The sequence below is a fragment of the Taurulus bubalis genome (assembly GCF_910589615.1).
Source record: "Taurulus bubalis genome assembly, chromosome: 6".
Taxonomy (NCBI): Eukaryota; Metazoa; Chordata; class Actinopteri; order Perciformes; family Cottidae; genus Taurulus; species Taurulus bubalis.
The window spans coordinates 13,442,860-13,460,182 of NC_136594.1; the positions used below are offsets into that span (position 1 = coordinate 13,442,860).

The 17,323-nt window shown below is 39.3% G+C and overlaps 1 protein-coding gene across 1 annotated transcript in view; it reads right to left on the reverse strand.

Moving 5' to 3' along the window:
* Positions 1-2,338: 2,338 nt before the first annotated feature.
* The window catches only part of LOC306738229 (potassium voltage-gated channel subfamily KQT member 5-like), a gene marked incomplete at its 3' end in the record, with an annotated part of 100,174 nt that continues 85,189 nt past the window's right edge, over positions 2,339-17,323 (reverse strand). Inside the window, exons 8-16 of the mRNA XM_079220058.1 lie at positions 17,117-17,211; positions 15,204-15,230; positions 13,156-13,212; positions 11,021-11,244; positions 7,255-7,360; positions 6,049-6,180; positions 5,675-5,782; positions 4,091-4,217; positions 2,339-3,565 (exon numbers count right to left, since the gene is read on the reverse strand). Coding sequence (XP_079076184.1) covers positions 2,339-3,565; positions 4,091-4,217; positions 5,675-5,782; positions 6,049-6,180; positions 7,255-7,360; positions 11,021-11,244; positions 13,156-13,212; positions 15,204-15,230; positions 17,117-17,211 — 2,103 coding nt within the window. The remainder of the gene's footprint in view (positions 3,566-4,090; positions 4,218-5,674; positions 5,783-6,048; positions 6,181-7,254; positions 7,361-11,020; positions 11,245-13,155; positions 13,213-15,203; positions 15,231-17,116; positions 17,212-17,323) is intronic.

Here is a 17,323-nt window from a genome sequence, read left to right on the forward strand (position 1 = left end):
ATAAATGTAAATATCTGAAAGAAATTAAAATCCACAAAGCAAATCCACAAAGCAAACTGACCCCAAGGCTCCTTCACATATATTCTGGTTCTTGATTTGGGTCTTTGTTGAGGTACCGCTAGCTAAAGTTGATTATTCACCACTTTTTGGATGCTTTGCTTTATTGGTAGTATTTAACTGCCGTTTGTGGTGCTATGATTATTCACCTGATTCTGTCCCATGCAACAGGAATACATTCTGCTGCAAGTACACTTCAAGGAAGCTAAATAATCTCACGTTACGCTGTAAGAAAAAAGCAAAAATTGAGCATGATTTAAATAAGATATTTTCAATTCATGTAAAAACATGGTGGCAAAAAGCCAAATATAATACACATCTAGATTTCTGAACATTTCTTTCAGTGTATCTGTTTCTGAACCAAAACAAAGTGCTTTGTTTATATTCTGACAAAACATGAAACTGATATTATGAACCAAGAAATGACATTCAAGATGTGTTTCAATTCATGGCTGTCATCAACTGGGAAGCTGGCTGGTGCATAATTGATCAGAGAATAAGCAACAACTGCTCCTTGTTCCTCTCTTCTGTCTGAACTGCACTCAAGGTTCCAACATAGTGCTGGGCGGTGTGACCAAAAAACAGTATCACAGTATTTTTTGAATGATTCTGGTGGTTTCACGACATATTACTATATTTTTTTAATTTATTTTTGGTATGACTGGGCCTTTGTATAGGTTTATGTAGGCGTATTTTACAGTTAGGAATAACAAGAATAATAATTAAAAAAAACATTTTAATGCAATGTATATACTGAAGGCTTTAATTATTATAGAATTTGCTTGGCCCCACACAATTATACAATATATGAAGAAATCAGAATGCATGAAACAGTTGCAGAATGTAAACTAATCTTAGTTTTTAGATAGATATATAAAACACTAAACAGACCACATGTTTGTTGTGGCGACTGTAAGTCGTGTGGTTGGTGTAAATTTGTTTATAACCCAAAAACGTTCAAAAAAGAAGCTCCTCCTCGCAGCTGTTGACAGTTATGCTGCTAGCTAGCAGCATCACATTCACGGCTATTCTCCGGTGTGGCGGTATATGAAAATATGATATTGTAAGGAAAATTGTAACCGGTATACCGCCCAGCACTAATGTAAAGTCACAGTTGGCTGTGTGGGTATATAGGTGTGGACAAGTATGTGCTTTACACACGGGGCACCTCATACTACAGCAGGCTGTTGGCAGAAGTAACAGCGAAGCATCCAAATATTTCGTATTTACATCAACACCGACATTTCTCTTTTCTGTCTGGTCTTTCCTGTTGTACTCCTCAGTAACAAGTTGTGGTTGTCAAAGAGTATTATTACTACTATTCAAACTGGCTTGTTTCAAGTAATTTCTGTAACATTGACTTTGTTTTTTGTTATTTTAAACCGCATAACCACACAATTATAAACTTACTGAAAAAAAGACCTGATGTTCACTGTGACAAATTACACAACTCAAGCAAATTTCAGGATTCTGCCAGCTGATTTACTGTCCAAACATTATTGCCAACCTGAAACTATAGAAAAAAAACTGTAAAACTGTATTGCCTGTATTCAGAAATAGTCAGCAAAATTACAAGAGCTGTAGTACACAAGCTAAACTTGCATGTACTCTGGGTCCTTGTGTGTGGTATTTTTTGAAAAGATGGGAAACCAAAGTCATTGGTTGAGGATCGTAATTCATATGATGTAAAGATAAAAACTTGTTTTCTAAAATAGACAGAATTAGTATGGAAAATAGTGATAATAACCGAGAATTTAAAGTTTAGCAATGATAAGGTAGCATCACCTTCAATATGGAAGCCTGTCATGTGTTTTTAAGAATGATGTCCTATTTTTTGCGTCAGTGGTGTTCTCAAAGGATTTTCCACAAGTGTTTGATGTCCATGCCTTCCTACTTTAAATGTAAACTATATCTTGCTAATCTCAGTACCTTTAAATAAAAGCATGCAACGCACATGCTCTGTCTCAAGGTCACATTTAAACCGATCGTCTTTTAGGAAGTTTAGTTGGCTTCGTTTCATAGCAAAGTCTCAGGTTTTGGGGGTCTGTGTTCCCATTAATACAAGTCTTTTTATCTCAGATTTGTAAATCCCACGTTAAAACTAACAGTAACTCATGCAATGATATGCCATATGAGCATGTATGAAAATACTGTAATTCTTATCAAATGGATCGACATGAAAATAAACAAAAAAGTTCCCACCCTCGCACTCCCCTCCAAAAAGGACAAAAATCGTCTCTGTGAGGTGAGATTTGCTTGCCTTCTGAACATGTAGGCAAGTTTATTTTAGCCGCACGTGCGGCATGTTCTGCAATTCGGTGTTGCCAGCAGAGGGCGAGGATGTGTGACTGCTGGCCGGGCTACGGTTAGAGCCTTGGGACCCTGCCCCTGCTCTGCTGTCAGTCTTCAGGAGCTCTGATGAGTAGGTGTGGGCCTCAGCAGTCTCCAGTGACAGGAAGTCAAATCCCTGCGTCTCTAGGTCCCTGTCACTGATAAAGAGGTCCTCTTCACCCCATCCACCTCCGCCACTCTTTGCTATACCACCACCTCCCCCAGGGTCTTGGCTACAGCTGCGGAAGCCAATGGGGGAGTCACTGCTTGTACTGGGGCTTGGAGATGAGAGGCTGTGGCTGCGGTGGGCATCCTGGACAGTCGCTGGCACTGGCTGCATCAGGTTCTGCACTGACATGGACTTGCCCAAGCTGCAGTCCATTTGGCTGAGGCCAGAGCTGCAGTCTAGGAGGGGTGGCACCAGGGGCTGCAGCTCTAGGCTCATATGTCTCCTCCAGGAGCCTTCCTCCTTAGCATTAAGCCTGCAATTGCTGTTGGTGCTGCTATGCAGCTTCTGGCCCAGTCTGCCAGGCCCCAACCCAAGGTCCTGCATTCTTAAACCTCTACAAATGTCCTCCATGTCAGGGGACACCTCTGTGGAGGTCGCACGTGGCAAGTTGCTTGGGCCCCCACTCCGGCTGTGAGGGGGTGGTGGTGGAAGCCTCGCCAGAAGAGGAAACCCGCCACCTCCAACTCCTCCACTGCCGATACTATTTGGGGTTAGGATGGGTGAAGAGGTCCCTGCAGTCTCATCAGTGCCACTTTCAGGCGTGGTGGCCTGAGCCTGGGTACGATGATTGTGGAGATGATGAGCATGACGAAGGTGGTGATGATGATGACGATGTTGAGGCAGCGGCGACGGGCTGAAAGAGGAGGATGCGATGCCGGTGGATGAGGAGGCATTGAGATTGAGGTTGAATTCGTTAGGTGGTCCCATGATGAGATGGAGACCTCCCTGGGAGATGTGGGAGTTGCTACCAGGGGGGAGTGCTCCGCTGCTGCTGGCCTGGGTGGAGCTAGACAGGTCTTTGCCGAAGACAGAAGAGTGGTAGTCAGAGGTTTGCTCCAACTCGAACAGGGGCAGAGAGGAGAGTGTGAGGGCTGACGACGATCCTTTGCGCAAAACCTGACGATAGATGTCGAGCAGGGAGTCAAGCTTTGACTCAATTGACTGGACCTGTGAGGGGGGAAAGGGAGGATGGGAGATGAGGACGTAGGAACTTTTATATGTGAATACAACCTTTTAATTATATTCTGGTGGCATAATGGGTGGAGTTCGGAGATGCAGTTTTAAACAAAAAAAGTGAAGGTTTCAGGTTTCAGGTTTTAGGCAGATTACATGCTATCATGTGAAACAACAGTCACGGATTTACCCTTTTATTTCCCATCAAATTAATTTCTGGGAATCACATAATGGGGAACAAGATATTTAATTCTCAAGGGGAAATATATTTCAAAGTTACAAAGTATATATTAGTGATGTATTTAGCATACGGTAGTCATATTGTGATACATAATTTCACAATGCATTTCGTAGGCCTCTGGTGTAATTAACTAGTATAATACTAGTAGAATCAGTGAAAGGCCACTGCACTTCAATGAGAGGAATTGGTCTGTGCCAGAAACATGTAGAGGAAATGTATACTGGTTGCCGGCTATTTAATACATTATTAGAAAATAAAACAAGAAGCAGAACACAGACCTGCCGCTCCACTTTACAGACTCGACCCAACATGCTCATGTCCTCTAAAATATCTCCATCAGACAGCAGCTTTTCTCGAATCTTCTTATCCAAAGGTATCTGGCCTCTCCCGAGGATTTGATCCACTCTGAAATACACACAAACACACCCACACACACACACACACACACACACACACACACACACACACACACAATACAGACACACACAAGCACATGCAAACACAATAGGATATTAATGATGATCAGAAACAAAGTGACAAAGTAGAAATCCACAAGGCAGCCCAAAGAAATGAAGAAAGGTTGAAACTGCAACAGAAAGATAGATTATTATAAGCACATTTTCTTCTTCAACAAATACAGGCAAATTAGAGGTTAGACTTCCTCACTGGATGAGAAAACATGACCAAACATATCAGGATGGCATGTTACTAAATGTGTTGCTTTTTTAGCAAATAGTCAGAGGCTTCCTTTATCTGAATATACTATTGTATTCATTACAGCACATATTCAGCTTCTTTGTCTATAGAAAGAGTATTCCTGCTCCATCAAGTGAGGTTCAGTAGAATATGGTTAATGAAGTCCCTTTGTTCATGAACCGGGTTCAACTCAACAGAGGTCAAGGATAGGCCAAGGCTATGTCATGCAACCATAATCCCAAACCAGACTAAAAGTGTGTCTTTCTTGAATGTGTGAATTTCTTTTTTTGTGTGTTTTGTCACATGATGTGGTCATACCAGACAAAAGCATTTTAATCAAGCAAATAATTAGAAATTTCAAGAAATCATACTAACATACTCAAATACATATGTACTGCACACTAAATTAACGATTAAGTTTGATATTGAATGGATATGACTGTCTCGATAACAAAGTTACCAATCTGAGCCACTGGTGAATCAAAATGAATCAACATTACCTCGTCCACTGCATTTAATATTTTCCAGTATTATTAGAAGGCAAATTAAAAGGATTTAATATTGTAGTGTTAAATATGTTTTCTACAGTACATTATATAATACTACATACTTTGTATGTGTAGTATGTTAGTATGCAATTCCAAAAAGAACGAGCTTAAGAACGGTATCATGGTCATGTAAAGACAACTGAACCAAACCCCATCTGTTGATGAAGGCTGTGACATGTGGTTGAAAACACTCACTGTATGTATTACTGCAGCGATAGCTGCTAATACTACACAGTTGTACTTTGATAGTTTATTTGTATGTGTGGGAATGCCTAGATGTGGACTGCAGAAGGTGTTTCTTCATCATATGTGTTAGGTTGCAAACTCTAACAAGGATCCCAGAATTCACCAGATTACAAACAATAAATGCCCAAACCAAACTCAATATTTTGCTTTTTGTTAGTGGATTACTTCATATCAGGACAGAGGTATGTGAGGAAAGAGCAGTGCATGTGTAAAGGAAGGTTTCAACTCACTTCCAGGTCAATCAATTTCAAAGAAGAAAGTTCAACTTTGTTTCATAATTAACAGATTTTTCTGTTTTAGTACTTCCTGAATTGAATGAATGAGAAGTGAACTGAACCCATGTGGCATGTGAAGGATGGGGGGCATTCTGACCCCTGGGTGGAGCTCTTTCTGGCCTGGCTGTAATAGACAGGCAGGGAGGGGGAGGAAAAGGTCTTGGCTCGGCTGCTCAGGGGCTGTGGGCCTATTATCATGTCCAGCCTGTGAGGGAAGCAAAGGGAACACACACACACACACACACACACACACACACACACAGACACATACACATGCATACAAAATCGTATACCAATGCATGTATAAGGTGTGAGTGAAGATGCACGCATACATGCATACACACGCACGCACAAACACACCAAGACACATATACATCAGTCAGTCACAGTGTGCTCAAACAGCTCTAAACAGACAGCAAAGAGAATGAAGTCTGCCAGCTGTTGTGCAGTGTGTGTAGTCGGTCATCCTACCTGGTCTGCAGGCTCTTAATACGACACAGCATGTCCAAGTGACCGGCAGAGTACTGTTCAATCACATCCTTAACATCGTAAGGACGCAGTGTCTCTTTAAACTTCTTCTTGGCAACATGGAACTTCATTATCCTGCACAAACCGCAGATAGATTCATCAGCCAGTAGGAGGAGCTCTTATACAGTGAGTTTACATGTAAACTTTCAAGAAACTGAGAGGTTTTAAATGCACTGTAGCAAATGAATAAGACACCAAACCAGCTCTGAATTTATGCACATGCGGAGCCTTAAGGAAAAATGTAAGAGAATTTGACTGAATGTGTTTGAGAGAAAGGAATCTGCAAAGACTAGGTGAAATACAACTCAGCCTGGCTTCAAATATGAAGTATTTCAACATAACATCAACAATTCTGGATTAATTAGGGAACAATCAAAGTCATAAAAAAACATTAGGTATTATCTGTAAGAGTTATACTCTTACCCATAATATTTTTTTCATAATAATATATATATATATTGTGTCTAATGTAAAATAACAAAAACATTTCAACTTTGGATGAAAATTGCAAGAACTTGGCAGAAAGAAAAAAAGAGGTAACACTTCTTATATATTTGTAATGCGTTATATGAGCATTCACAGTGAATTATAATGCATTAACAATACTTTGTGACCACACTCATAAACATAATTTGTGTGTTTTAGGTATAGAACCTACATTATACATTAAAAGTACATGTTTTGTTTTTATCTAATAGTAAAAAGCAAAGCTTGACAAAATGTATTTTGTCTTTTTCTTACTTTAAATTTTTAATACATACATTTGGAGCAGCTACAGTATGCTTGACGACATCATACATTTGAGACTCCTCCGGTCTCTGGCTATGAGGGAGAGCAGCTCATGTTAACAAATATTGATTGAACTTTCCTAGGCCATGACCATCAGTTCATCAGATCTACCGTGAAGAAATACATTTTTGAAATGTCGGTTTAGCCATATATTACCTGACTGACTGATCAGAACAAACCTTTGATTAATGTATAAATAAAACGGTTTAAATTCAAACTTAAATTTACTTTAATCCCCTGAGCATGTTTAATCCGGAGAGCTGCTAGAAGGCAGGGGTTTCCAATCTGGGTTTGTTTCCATGTAACCGTGGCAGTGTAATTCATACAGTATTAGTTGGATTGACGGAGACTTTGACTCACCTGACAGCTCTAATGACAGACTTTATAGAGGGCAACAAGTCCTCCACCGAGATGTCGCAGTGACAGCCTTTCTCATCGTAGCCATCATCCCCAGCCATGTTGGAGTCTGTTGCTTGGGAAAGAGGATGAATTCAATATCGTTCATTGAGGAGACTACATTATGTCCCGAGGAACATTTTACATGAATGCACAGTTCAACCGGTATACCGGTTTCAGTTTTCTGTACGGTATGAATTTTTCATATACCATCATAACGGTCACTGCTGTTTGGCAGGCAACAACAAACCCCATAAGGGTGTATCTCTGCAACCACAAGGTCTATTTTAAAAAATCTGGTGTTATAATAAACAGTACACTTGTGAGACTGTTCAGATGTGTTAATACCACTATATATGCTACTGTTTAAGAGTAAATGAAGATGGCACACAGCCCAAATTAGAGATTTCAGGATCGCCTAAAAAAGAAAGCACTTTCAGGATGATTATCTCCTTGGAATGATGCATCAGCCTGCCTAGGCCTCTTCCAGTGGTAGCACAATATGTGACCAGTCTCTCTGCAAAGTTTTACTTTGAAAAAGTGAAGCAGAACAAAATTAGAGCATTTTTAGTAAAGGCAGTTTAAGCGAGGTCCCCAAAATGGACATTTGGCACCATGGGTGCCATTTGACTTTTCTCATGTAGCAAACAATATATTTCACTTGTATATTACTAATGTTATTCAATACATCCAAATACAGTTTTTCTTAAAAAAAAAAAAAATTCATGAAAATTATATGTATATATATATATATATATATATATATATATATTATATATATACACACATACATACATAATATACAGTATTTATATACACATACATACACATATGTATATATACACATAGATACATACATACATACATACATACATATATGTGTATACATATACACATACACATACACACCCGGCTTACAATGAATCATCATCGTAAACCGGGTACTCAGCGTCCTTTTGGACTAATTCAATGATGTCACAAACGGAGAAAGTTTGACTACGCACGGAGTTATCTCGGTAATTAGTTGGCCGATTTCAGAAAATTAACTATCCCTGGAATCGTCACAGCCTATAGAATCGATCTGTAAACTCAAAACGACGATTGACAGCACTGTGAGCCAATAGGCTACAGATAGGCGTCGTCATTGGTGAAGCATATGATCCGATACGCTGATAGTCTGCCCATCTACCTGGTCAGAACGGCCCCTCCCAAAGTTTGCGATGATTTGAAAGAGACACAGGATATCAGTTGAAAATAAAACAGTGTGGATTTTCCGGGAAAAAAATTGTTTTCTACGTTTTATCATCAAAGGTAAGACGGATTGGCTGACCGTAAAGCGATAAAGCTATTTATGTTGCTGGTGTTCCTTTGCTCATAAGTTGCTGATACTTTGGGTTACAGGGATTTGCTTGATATGTGTGGAATCTGTGTGGAAGCCGCTTGCTTTTTGCCGTCTCACTTTGTTTGCTAGCTGCTAGATACGGATCGCCTGGTCCAGAAACCTGCCGTGAGAGTATATTTATGGCGATTTACGTCTATACTATATTTGTAATCTTTTATTTATTGTTTGAGTTGTGTTTGGCGCATGTACATGGCAATGAAATCACCCTGATTTTTCAGTTTTTTATTACTTTTTATAGGTCTTATATTTCTGTGTTATTTAGATTATTATCTAAAGTCCCCCAATAGGGATACCCTCAGGCTGATGGGGTTAATGTTGACAGCTTGAAGCTGAAGGAGCAGCGGACCGAGCTACTTATGTCTCATGTTAACTCAGTTGACTCATGGTGTGCAAGAAATGACATCGCCAAAATGCATTCTGGGTAAATGACACCACCCAAACAAGAAGACTTTTCTTGTGCAGGAAGAAGTCTTTTCCTGTGCAGGAAGAAGTCTTTTCCTGTGCAGCAAAGTGGGCAGGCTTTACCCATCATGTATTTTGGCGATGTCATTTCTTGCACACCATGAGTCAACTTCTATCCGTGAGACGTAGGTAGCTCAGACCGCTGTACATGTATCTGTGACTCTAAACATTAAATGTTGCTGCCGGCCGAAGAATGACAATAGTCCTTACGGCCGCGCATGCACCAATAGTATCAAGGGATTCCCCTGGGTCCTAAATCCCTCCAGGTTAGCTCCCTATGTACCAATCAAAACATCTGCTGGCCAGTTGCGAGCGAGTGTTAAATAGCGGTGGCGGTCCTTTTTGGCGTCAATAAATTAATGTGTTTATTTGGAAAAAAAATATTGTGATATACCGTGAAACCGCTAGAATCTTACAAAATACCGTGATATGAATTTTTGTCCATACTGCCCAGCCCTAATTCCACTATTACCAGTCTTCCCTGCATGGTTGTAGAACAAGGGAGTTGTTACGCTCACAATCATGGCAACATTTCAGTAACTAATAATTGGCAAAAAAACAACGTAATTCCTTCCAGCTTTAGGAAGCCTGAAATATGGGTGCCCCAGAGCAGGAATCTAGCTGCGTAATTCTTAATTTTTAAAGTAAAAGTAAAAAAAAAAAGAAAGACAGGTTTTGGGTTCACATGGACCTTCATCGAAGTCTGATTATTTAGGTTTTATGTGTCTGTGATACAATGAGTCAACGCTACTGATTATTAAAAGATAGTGAGGAACTGGAATAGTGTGTCTCCTGATGAAAATGTTTAACAGTGCCGATTAATGACTCGCTCCATTAAACAAAACATGATTATTCAAGTACCCTTCTTCTAACATTTCAGTCGGTGACAGTGACAGTGAATGATCAGAAGGAGTGTGGCTAACCAGCCAACCATTTTGGAGTCAGCTAGCTTGGTTATTGATTCCTCTCCAATAGTAGGCCTCAGCCAGCTGCCTGCCTCTGACCCCCGTTGTGGCTGCTGGAGCTCAACACCTCGGCCTTCCATCAATCCCTCAGTCCACCCACCACAAACACTAACTGGCTTTTACCCAGTTTGCGAGCATGCTGCCAGGCCGGCACTGCGAAGCCGAATAAAGTAAGCACAAATAACCATTACCCTTCCCCAACTGACTCATCTGCCATAATTAGTGGGCACAACTAGTTATGGTGGGTTGGATGGTAATTAAACCTCAATTAAATACCGTTGTGATGCTGAGGGGCTTCAGTTATCTCATGATTGGACTTGAAGAGATTGTTTGATGTTTTTTTGCTGAGAGTTCGATTAGAGGAATTATATTTCTTAATATGAAGGTAGAGCGACAAAACAATTAGCTTAGCATAAAAACTGGAAGCACAGGTAGACTCGGCGCAATCCAAAGGAAAAATAATGGCACCATTATATTGTAGCTATTTAATTACCTGGCAACCTCATGGTGACAAAAGGACTCGGTTAAAGTGCCTGGTCAACAAAAAGTCCAGCACATAAAACCACAACTTGTATTTTTCACACAAGACTTAAGGTGCTAATTAATGAGCTCTCAGCTAATAACAAGCAAGAAAGTGAACAAAAGCAATATTTTTTAAATATCTAATTATTCTTTAAGATATGTATGATTTTAGCGTTTTGTAAATTATTCAGCTGCATCAAAAAGTTTTTTTTCTCCATTTCATTCAATGCTGGCACTGTGCTCTTGTATATGAGAGAAGAACAATTCATTATACGAATGTTAAATTTGTAACAATCAACATCAAACCTAGTCCTGCTAATTAATCCAAAGATAAGTTAAACCTTGTCTGGAAGTAGAATAATTGGACGGCGTCACTCACCATCAGTGGTGGAGCGCGACTGGCTCTTAAGGCGGAGTGAGGGTCTGAAGCGTGTGCGGTCGTTGAAGCTCCAGCTCTTTTGCACCTTGGTGGGGCTAGTTCCCTCTGTCCCCGCCTCAGCCACTGGAGACCGCCGGTCGTTTACTGAAGGCGTCTGCCTGTTCTTGATGCTCTGACCTCGGGGGCTCGCCATCCTCACCCGCTCTTTGAAGCTCAACTTCTGACTGAAGGGTGAAATGGGGATGAATGTACAGTGGTGGGGAGGGGAGTTGGAGTGAGGAGAAGAAGGGAATGATGTTGTGAAGAGGTGGAATGACATATGAAGATATATGTTAATGTTGAAAGTTCAAGAGCAACAACATGAATCTTCCAAGCCTCATGGTATGACGCTGTTCCTTTACACAATCTTGTCATATGTGATCATCCAAAACTTGAACTTCTTCTATGAGGCTGAGGAGCTGTAGGACAAGATGGAAAAAAACTACCATGCGCAGCACTGCAGCAGGTGCTTTACACAAAATGCAAGCTCAGGTTAGGTATGATGCTTGATGTGTTTTTATCCACTGCATTGGCTAAAGTATGTCATTTGATATGACCAATTATTCAACATGTTGCAAAACAAAAACGTAATGTCACATTGTCATATTAAATGGTTAAATGTTACTTCTATTTGCGTTTGTATCGTAACATGTTGCTTACCGTACCTTACACAAATCACCATTTAAAGCTATAGGATGTATTGTACATAAGTGCCATGTAACGAGTCATGAAAGGTAAGGTTATGACAGAAAAGTGATAAAAATGACTTGCGGATGGAACAGGACAATGGGAGTGGCTGAATCTGTGATTGTGCAGCTTTATATGATGACATGCAAAGGCAGTGCAAAAGCATCAGGCATGCCTCATTTAAAAGTGGTACTGTGTATTGTATTGAGCATGAGTAGTTTTACATTAAAGAATACGGCTTGTATATATATTATTCTTTTTGTCAGCCAATCAAATAAGAAGACCAAAACCAACTATTTGTTTTATAGCATGTGGCAACTGCTCACTGGTTCCTACTGAAGCAGTCAAACCTTAAAAACAGTTAAACAGTTAAACAATTACCTAAAACAGCTCCTAGGTTTCATCAAATTATTCTCAAACGGAAGTAAATGGAGCTTTTCAGTACTTTCAGCAGTGGATTAATACACATTTGGTGCTCTAGCCAAGATTTACATCAGCAGGACGGTGTGTGTGGGATTGAGTCAAAATAAACAAGATTGGTGATGTCATCCAGTGCTGGTCTGGTGTCCAGCGGCAGCCCTGGGTCTATGGCCCAACTCCTTGCTGCTAGGAGACCACCTTGTTAATGTTAACTTTCACAAGTAACACCTGCTGTTCCAGAGAGTGACCAACATTTACATATTGAGAGAATGTTTTTCCTTTTTTAGTCATGTTTAAGAAAAAATTACTAGCCAACATTTTATTATTCTGCTTCCATTTTCAAAAAAACATATGTGTTCAAATTAATGTTTGATAACAGAAAAGGACTCTATGGAAGAGAGGAGTAAGATATAGCAGGCATTGGTTTTGCAACAATCATAGTAAGGATCAATATCGCTGGTTTTGGTTTTCTCACTAGCTTTGTTGACAAGAAAAAAATATAGAATATCACCTGTCTTTGATTGTGGATGTAGAGGAACATGACGTGTTTGAGTGACTAGAAACATAGTACCATAGAATTTAAAGTTTGTATCTACGATACAGGAGTACAGTGTGATAAGTAGTTTAGATGTAACACCAGGAGCTGCATGAAGAAAAACACAATGTCGTTCTATGACGTAAAAAGCTTACAGATGTCCATTATTTCACAGGACATCTGCTACTAACAATGAATCCTGGTCCAATTATTTTGAGAGCAAATGTAGTTAAACACCAAAATCACAACAGGCAGAAGTAGCGCATTGCTCAGGCAAAGATCAAACAAAGGCAGATAGTGTATTACTGTGAAGGTGAATGATGTCCCCCTCCTATATTCAATTGCTCTGCCTTCTCTGAGGCCGCACAGCCTCCTCCAGATACCCATGCACCAAGAATTAGTCAGCATTCCCAAATAAAACGTCATATAACAGGGGAGCAGAAACGCTGTGTACCTATGTTTCCAAGTGGTACGCCTCCTCAGTAGCTTCTGTTTATTACTATGAATTTTACTAAAAAAACCAAGGGGAGACATATGGTGATGTGTTACATGATGCAGAAACAAAGGAGAGAACATATTTAACTCTGAATGTTTTGTGATGCGGAGAGCTTCTTTAGTCTTATTTCCCCTTGTTTTATTTGAGCCTTGTGCTTCTTACTGTTCCTAATTTGTTTCATGCTGCATAAAGCCAACCTGAATGTAAATTAAATGATCTTTTGTAAGACTATATTCTGTAGCCTTGATGCATACAAAGTAATACCGCAGAGTTTCTGTTGCCGCTTTAATTTGCCTACCGCTGACATTTAGAAGCAGCAGAATGGAGGCACTTGAGCTTAGTAGAGGAAAATTAACATCTACAGCACCATTTGAAAAAGGCTTAAATTTGGTGACTCACGCACTTTATATTGATATCCCCAATTTAACTATGTGGATTCAGATGGGCAATGGCAACAAGTGCCTGAGTCACCAGTGTGAGGCCTGTCGACAGATACTTGTGGGGTTCACAAAAGTTATTAAGATGCAGAACTTTGTTCTTATTTTTCATGTCATTTTTTTGTCCTATAGCTGTGATTTATCACTGTGCTTCTGTGATATATTACTTTGAAGATTAATAAATCAATCTTGCTGATAAATAAAGTAAGGCATCTACAGTACCGTGTGGTTTAAGATTGAGTAGGATTAATTATGCTCTTCATGTGCAGGTGAGGCTGATTCTCTAAAATTTCAATCTACCAAACTTTATTTTTACTTTTTGCATTCTTTTGCTTCTTCTTTGTCATATATGACACCAGACTCAAAGGAAAAACAGTACAGTTGCCTTAAAAGTGTTGTGGTGGTTTAGAGACAAATGCTTATTCAGTGTTTCATAACTGCAAACAACAAATTACATCACTCAGCCCTCACTGCCCTGCATGCTATCCTCCCTTTGTGGGATTAGATAAAATACTTCCATGAGGATATTAGAAAATGTGATAATATGAAGACAGATTCAAACAAAAGATACTTTCTTATAAGAGTATAATAGTTACCTGAGGCAGGAGGATGCTTCAAAATAGAGTATGAAGCATGCACATGCATGTAGGTATGTGTATGGCTGCTTGTATTTGAGAGCCTCAGGATGTGTATGGTTTTTTTGAAGAGGAGAACAAGTGATAAAAAAGAAAGATAGACGATAGAACCAAACCGAAAGATAAAACAATGAGTCATACAGAGTGCTAGTGTAAAGGTTGCTATTAGAGGGTCAACATTTCATTACCCACAGCCTTTAACACCTCCTAACTTAACTCTCTCTGTGTGAAAGCGCAGTTCAAACAGAAGTGGAGCAACCGGGGTTTTGGGGTTTATAAAGCTTGATGTTGTTCCCCAAATCGGGGTGGATATTCCGAGATGTTATACTAGTGGCAATACAATACTTAGTGTTGGCACAGAAAACATAATGATGTGTTTTTGATACCTAGCTACCTTACTTTAAAGCTGCATTATTATGTATTGTTATATTAATAACAAAAAGAATGACGATGCGTAATGATAAAGTGGTCCAACCAACAAAGAGTTATCATCAAAATGATGCAATGTTTTAGCGTAATTCAGCTCATAGTTTGGGTTTTATAGACCACAACTTTCGCTTTCACCAACCTCAAAACTGAGAAAAGGTCCAGTACCAAAAAGAAGAGCATCCAATAAATCAAGCAGCTAACACGTTCGCCCTAGCACCTACAAGGTGACAATATGTCAATGTTGTGTTTACAGCTTGTTGCACCATAGTGGCATATATTGACAAAAATCTATATATGCAGTTTAAACAAATATAAACTAAAATGTTAAGTGTTCTGATACCAAGATTGTTGCTTTAATACAAATTGTAAAACTAATTAACATAAGCACCTAGAAATTCAAACTTGTTGTACTTAGTCAGTCTCAAAAAGGTATTACGGTTTAATACCCAGCCCCATTCAACCTAATGGAAGGCAGAGCTTGTTCAGTGAAACAGCGGTTACCAACCTTGTGGTTGACTCTCCCTGCTCCTTCCTTGAGTTGGCAGATGAGAAGAAGAAGAAAAGATATATTAGAAAGCATCTTTTCAAAATACTTCACTGTCAATTGTGCTTAAAGGACCATACCAGTGCTTTTGCATTTTTTTTGCTGATCTATTTCAAATCACAAAGACTTTTTAAAATTTTGTATGAGTAGAGCAGTGGCAGAGTGTACAGAAATGATGGAAATCAATGGATAATGGGAGAAAAAAGCCCCGCCTGCAATAAAATGTAGGTGTACATGATTTGTAGTGCAGGAGCTCAAACCTGAAAACACACTGGTACGGTCCATTACATCAGCACAGTAGAAAGAGTTTTGCATTCACGACTGCTGCAGAAGATTTGATGGGAGCAACACATCAATCGATAATAAGCATTTCAGGTGAAATAGCCCTCAACAAACAGCAGGCTCACTACAAACACACAGACTATCAAGACAAACTAAGGAAGCGCTTGCAACAGGAGATGGTGACTGAACAGCTGTTCTCTAACAGTAATCACTTTAAGCAGCGTCCTTGAATAACTTTAATAGCTTTGTGACTACATGATAAATTCCTTGCAGATGGTTGTGTGGACACACACGGGGATAGAAAGCAAACAGGAATGAAGAATTTGTATTTTATTCAAACTGTTCAATTTATAAAGTAGTGGTTGGCAAACAACAAGAATTTCAAATATGCTAACATTACTTTTTTAAATAAGAATGTTACTTGTGTAAGGGGGGCTTTTCTGCTTTTAACCAGTGCTGCCCGTTGATGGTTTGGGACAGGAAATAATACATTTAAGTCCTAATGTTAACTCTGTGTAGTCTGGGGTTGTGTTATTACTGCTATTAGCTGATGTTTCTCACTGTGAGTAGTTTGAAAAATTGAATTTTACAGTTTTCTAGCAAGTTGCTGCATTACTAAATAGGTACAATATCCATGCACTTTCATGACAACATGGCAACAGGTTTTCTACCCCCCTGCTGCATGCACATATTCAATTGTATGTGGGAAACCTGTCTATAGCGATCCATACTGAATCTTATGAATATGTCAGCTATCAAAGCTATTGACAGAATTGATTATGTGTTGTTCTTTCGCCAGATACTCAACAAAGTACATATTGGACCCATATTTCACAAGCCACTAATCTTCCGATAACTTTGGCCCAAACGTTCGTAAACTCCCTAGCTAACAAACTTCCATAATATAAATATGTCTGTAAGCTGTGTAAATAAATAAAGTTATCGAAAGAAAATATTAATACATTATGCATATGCCACGAAAACCCCCTGTTAGGAGACAGGAAGTGTACACCATTTCAAAACACACAGATCTTGTAATGCGTAATTTTTGTGATAGAGTATCTTTGACTGTACTTCTAAATTACTCCAGGCATCAGTGCTCAATTTAAAGAAATGTAAGTGCTGCAAATTCAAAAAAGTTTCATGGCTCATTGAGGCCTCAACTGGCGTCCAAAAAAGATACTGAGATAATGCTAAAATCACTTCCTCAGACCCTCGATGTCCCTGGCCCATTAAGCGCTCGACTGACTTCAAATACAGAGAGCCAAATGTTCTGGATGGATACAATGTTAATTTATATAATAGCAGCAATAATTAAGGGCTTCTCAGAGATGTCTTGGAAGTCAGCGTTTTTTGTTAATTCAAACAAGCTGAGATTAACGGAGCCTGGAAATGATCAATCTATTTTGACTGTGAACCAATGTCTCATACGAATAGAAAATTAGAGCAATTAGGGCAACACAGATACATTTTACAAAACAAAGTGAAAACGGTTGAATTGTTTTAAAAAGATAACTTAAAATGGACATAACTTAAGTATAGGAAAAGATGGCTTGTGTGGCACATACACCAGTTTCCATAGTTGTACCTACTTTGTTGGGCTGCAGATGTGCATTGCCTTCAAGTGAGGCTTCCAGGTTGCAATGGAAACCGAGTTCTCATCAGCCGCATAACTACGCCAAACGCACTGCATGCAGAACACACAAAGCCAGGAGAAAGAAAATAAGAATAAAGAGAAAGAAAAAATATATAAAAATAAAAATAAATACAACAACAAGGCAGAGGAGGGATTTAGAATT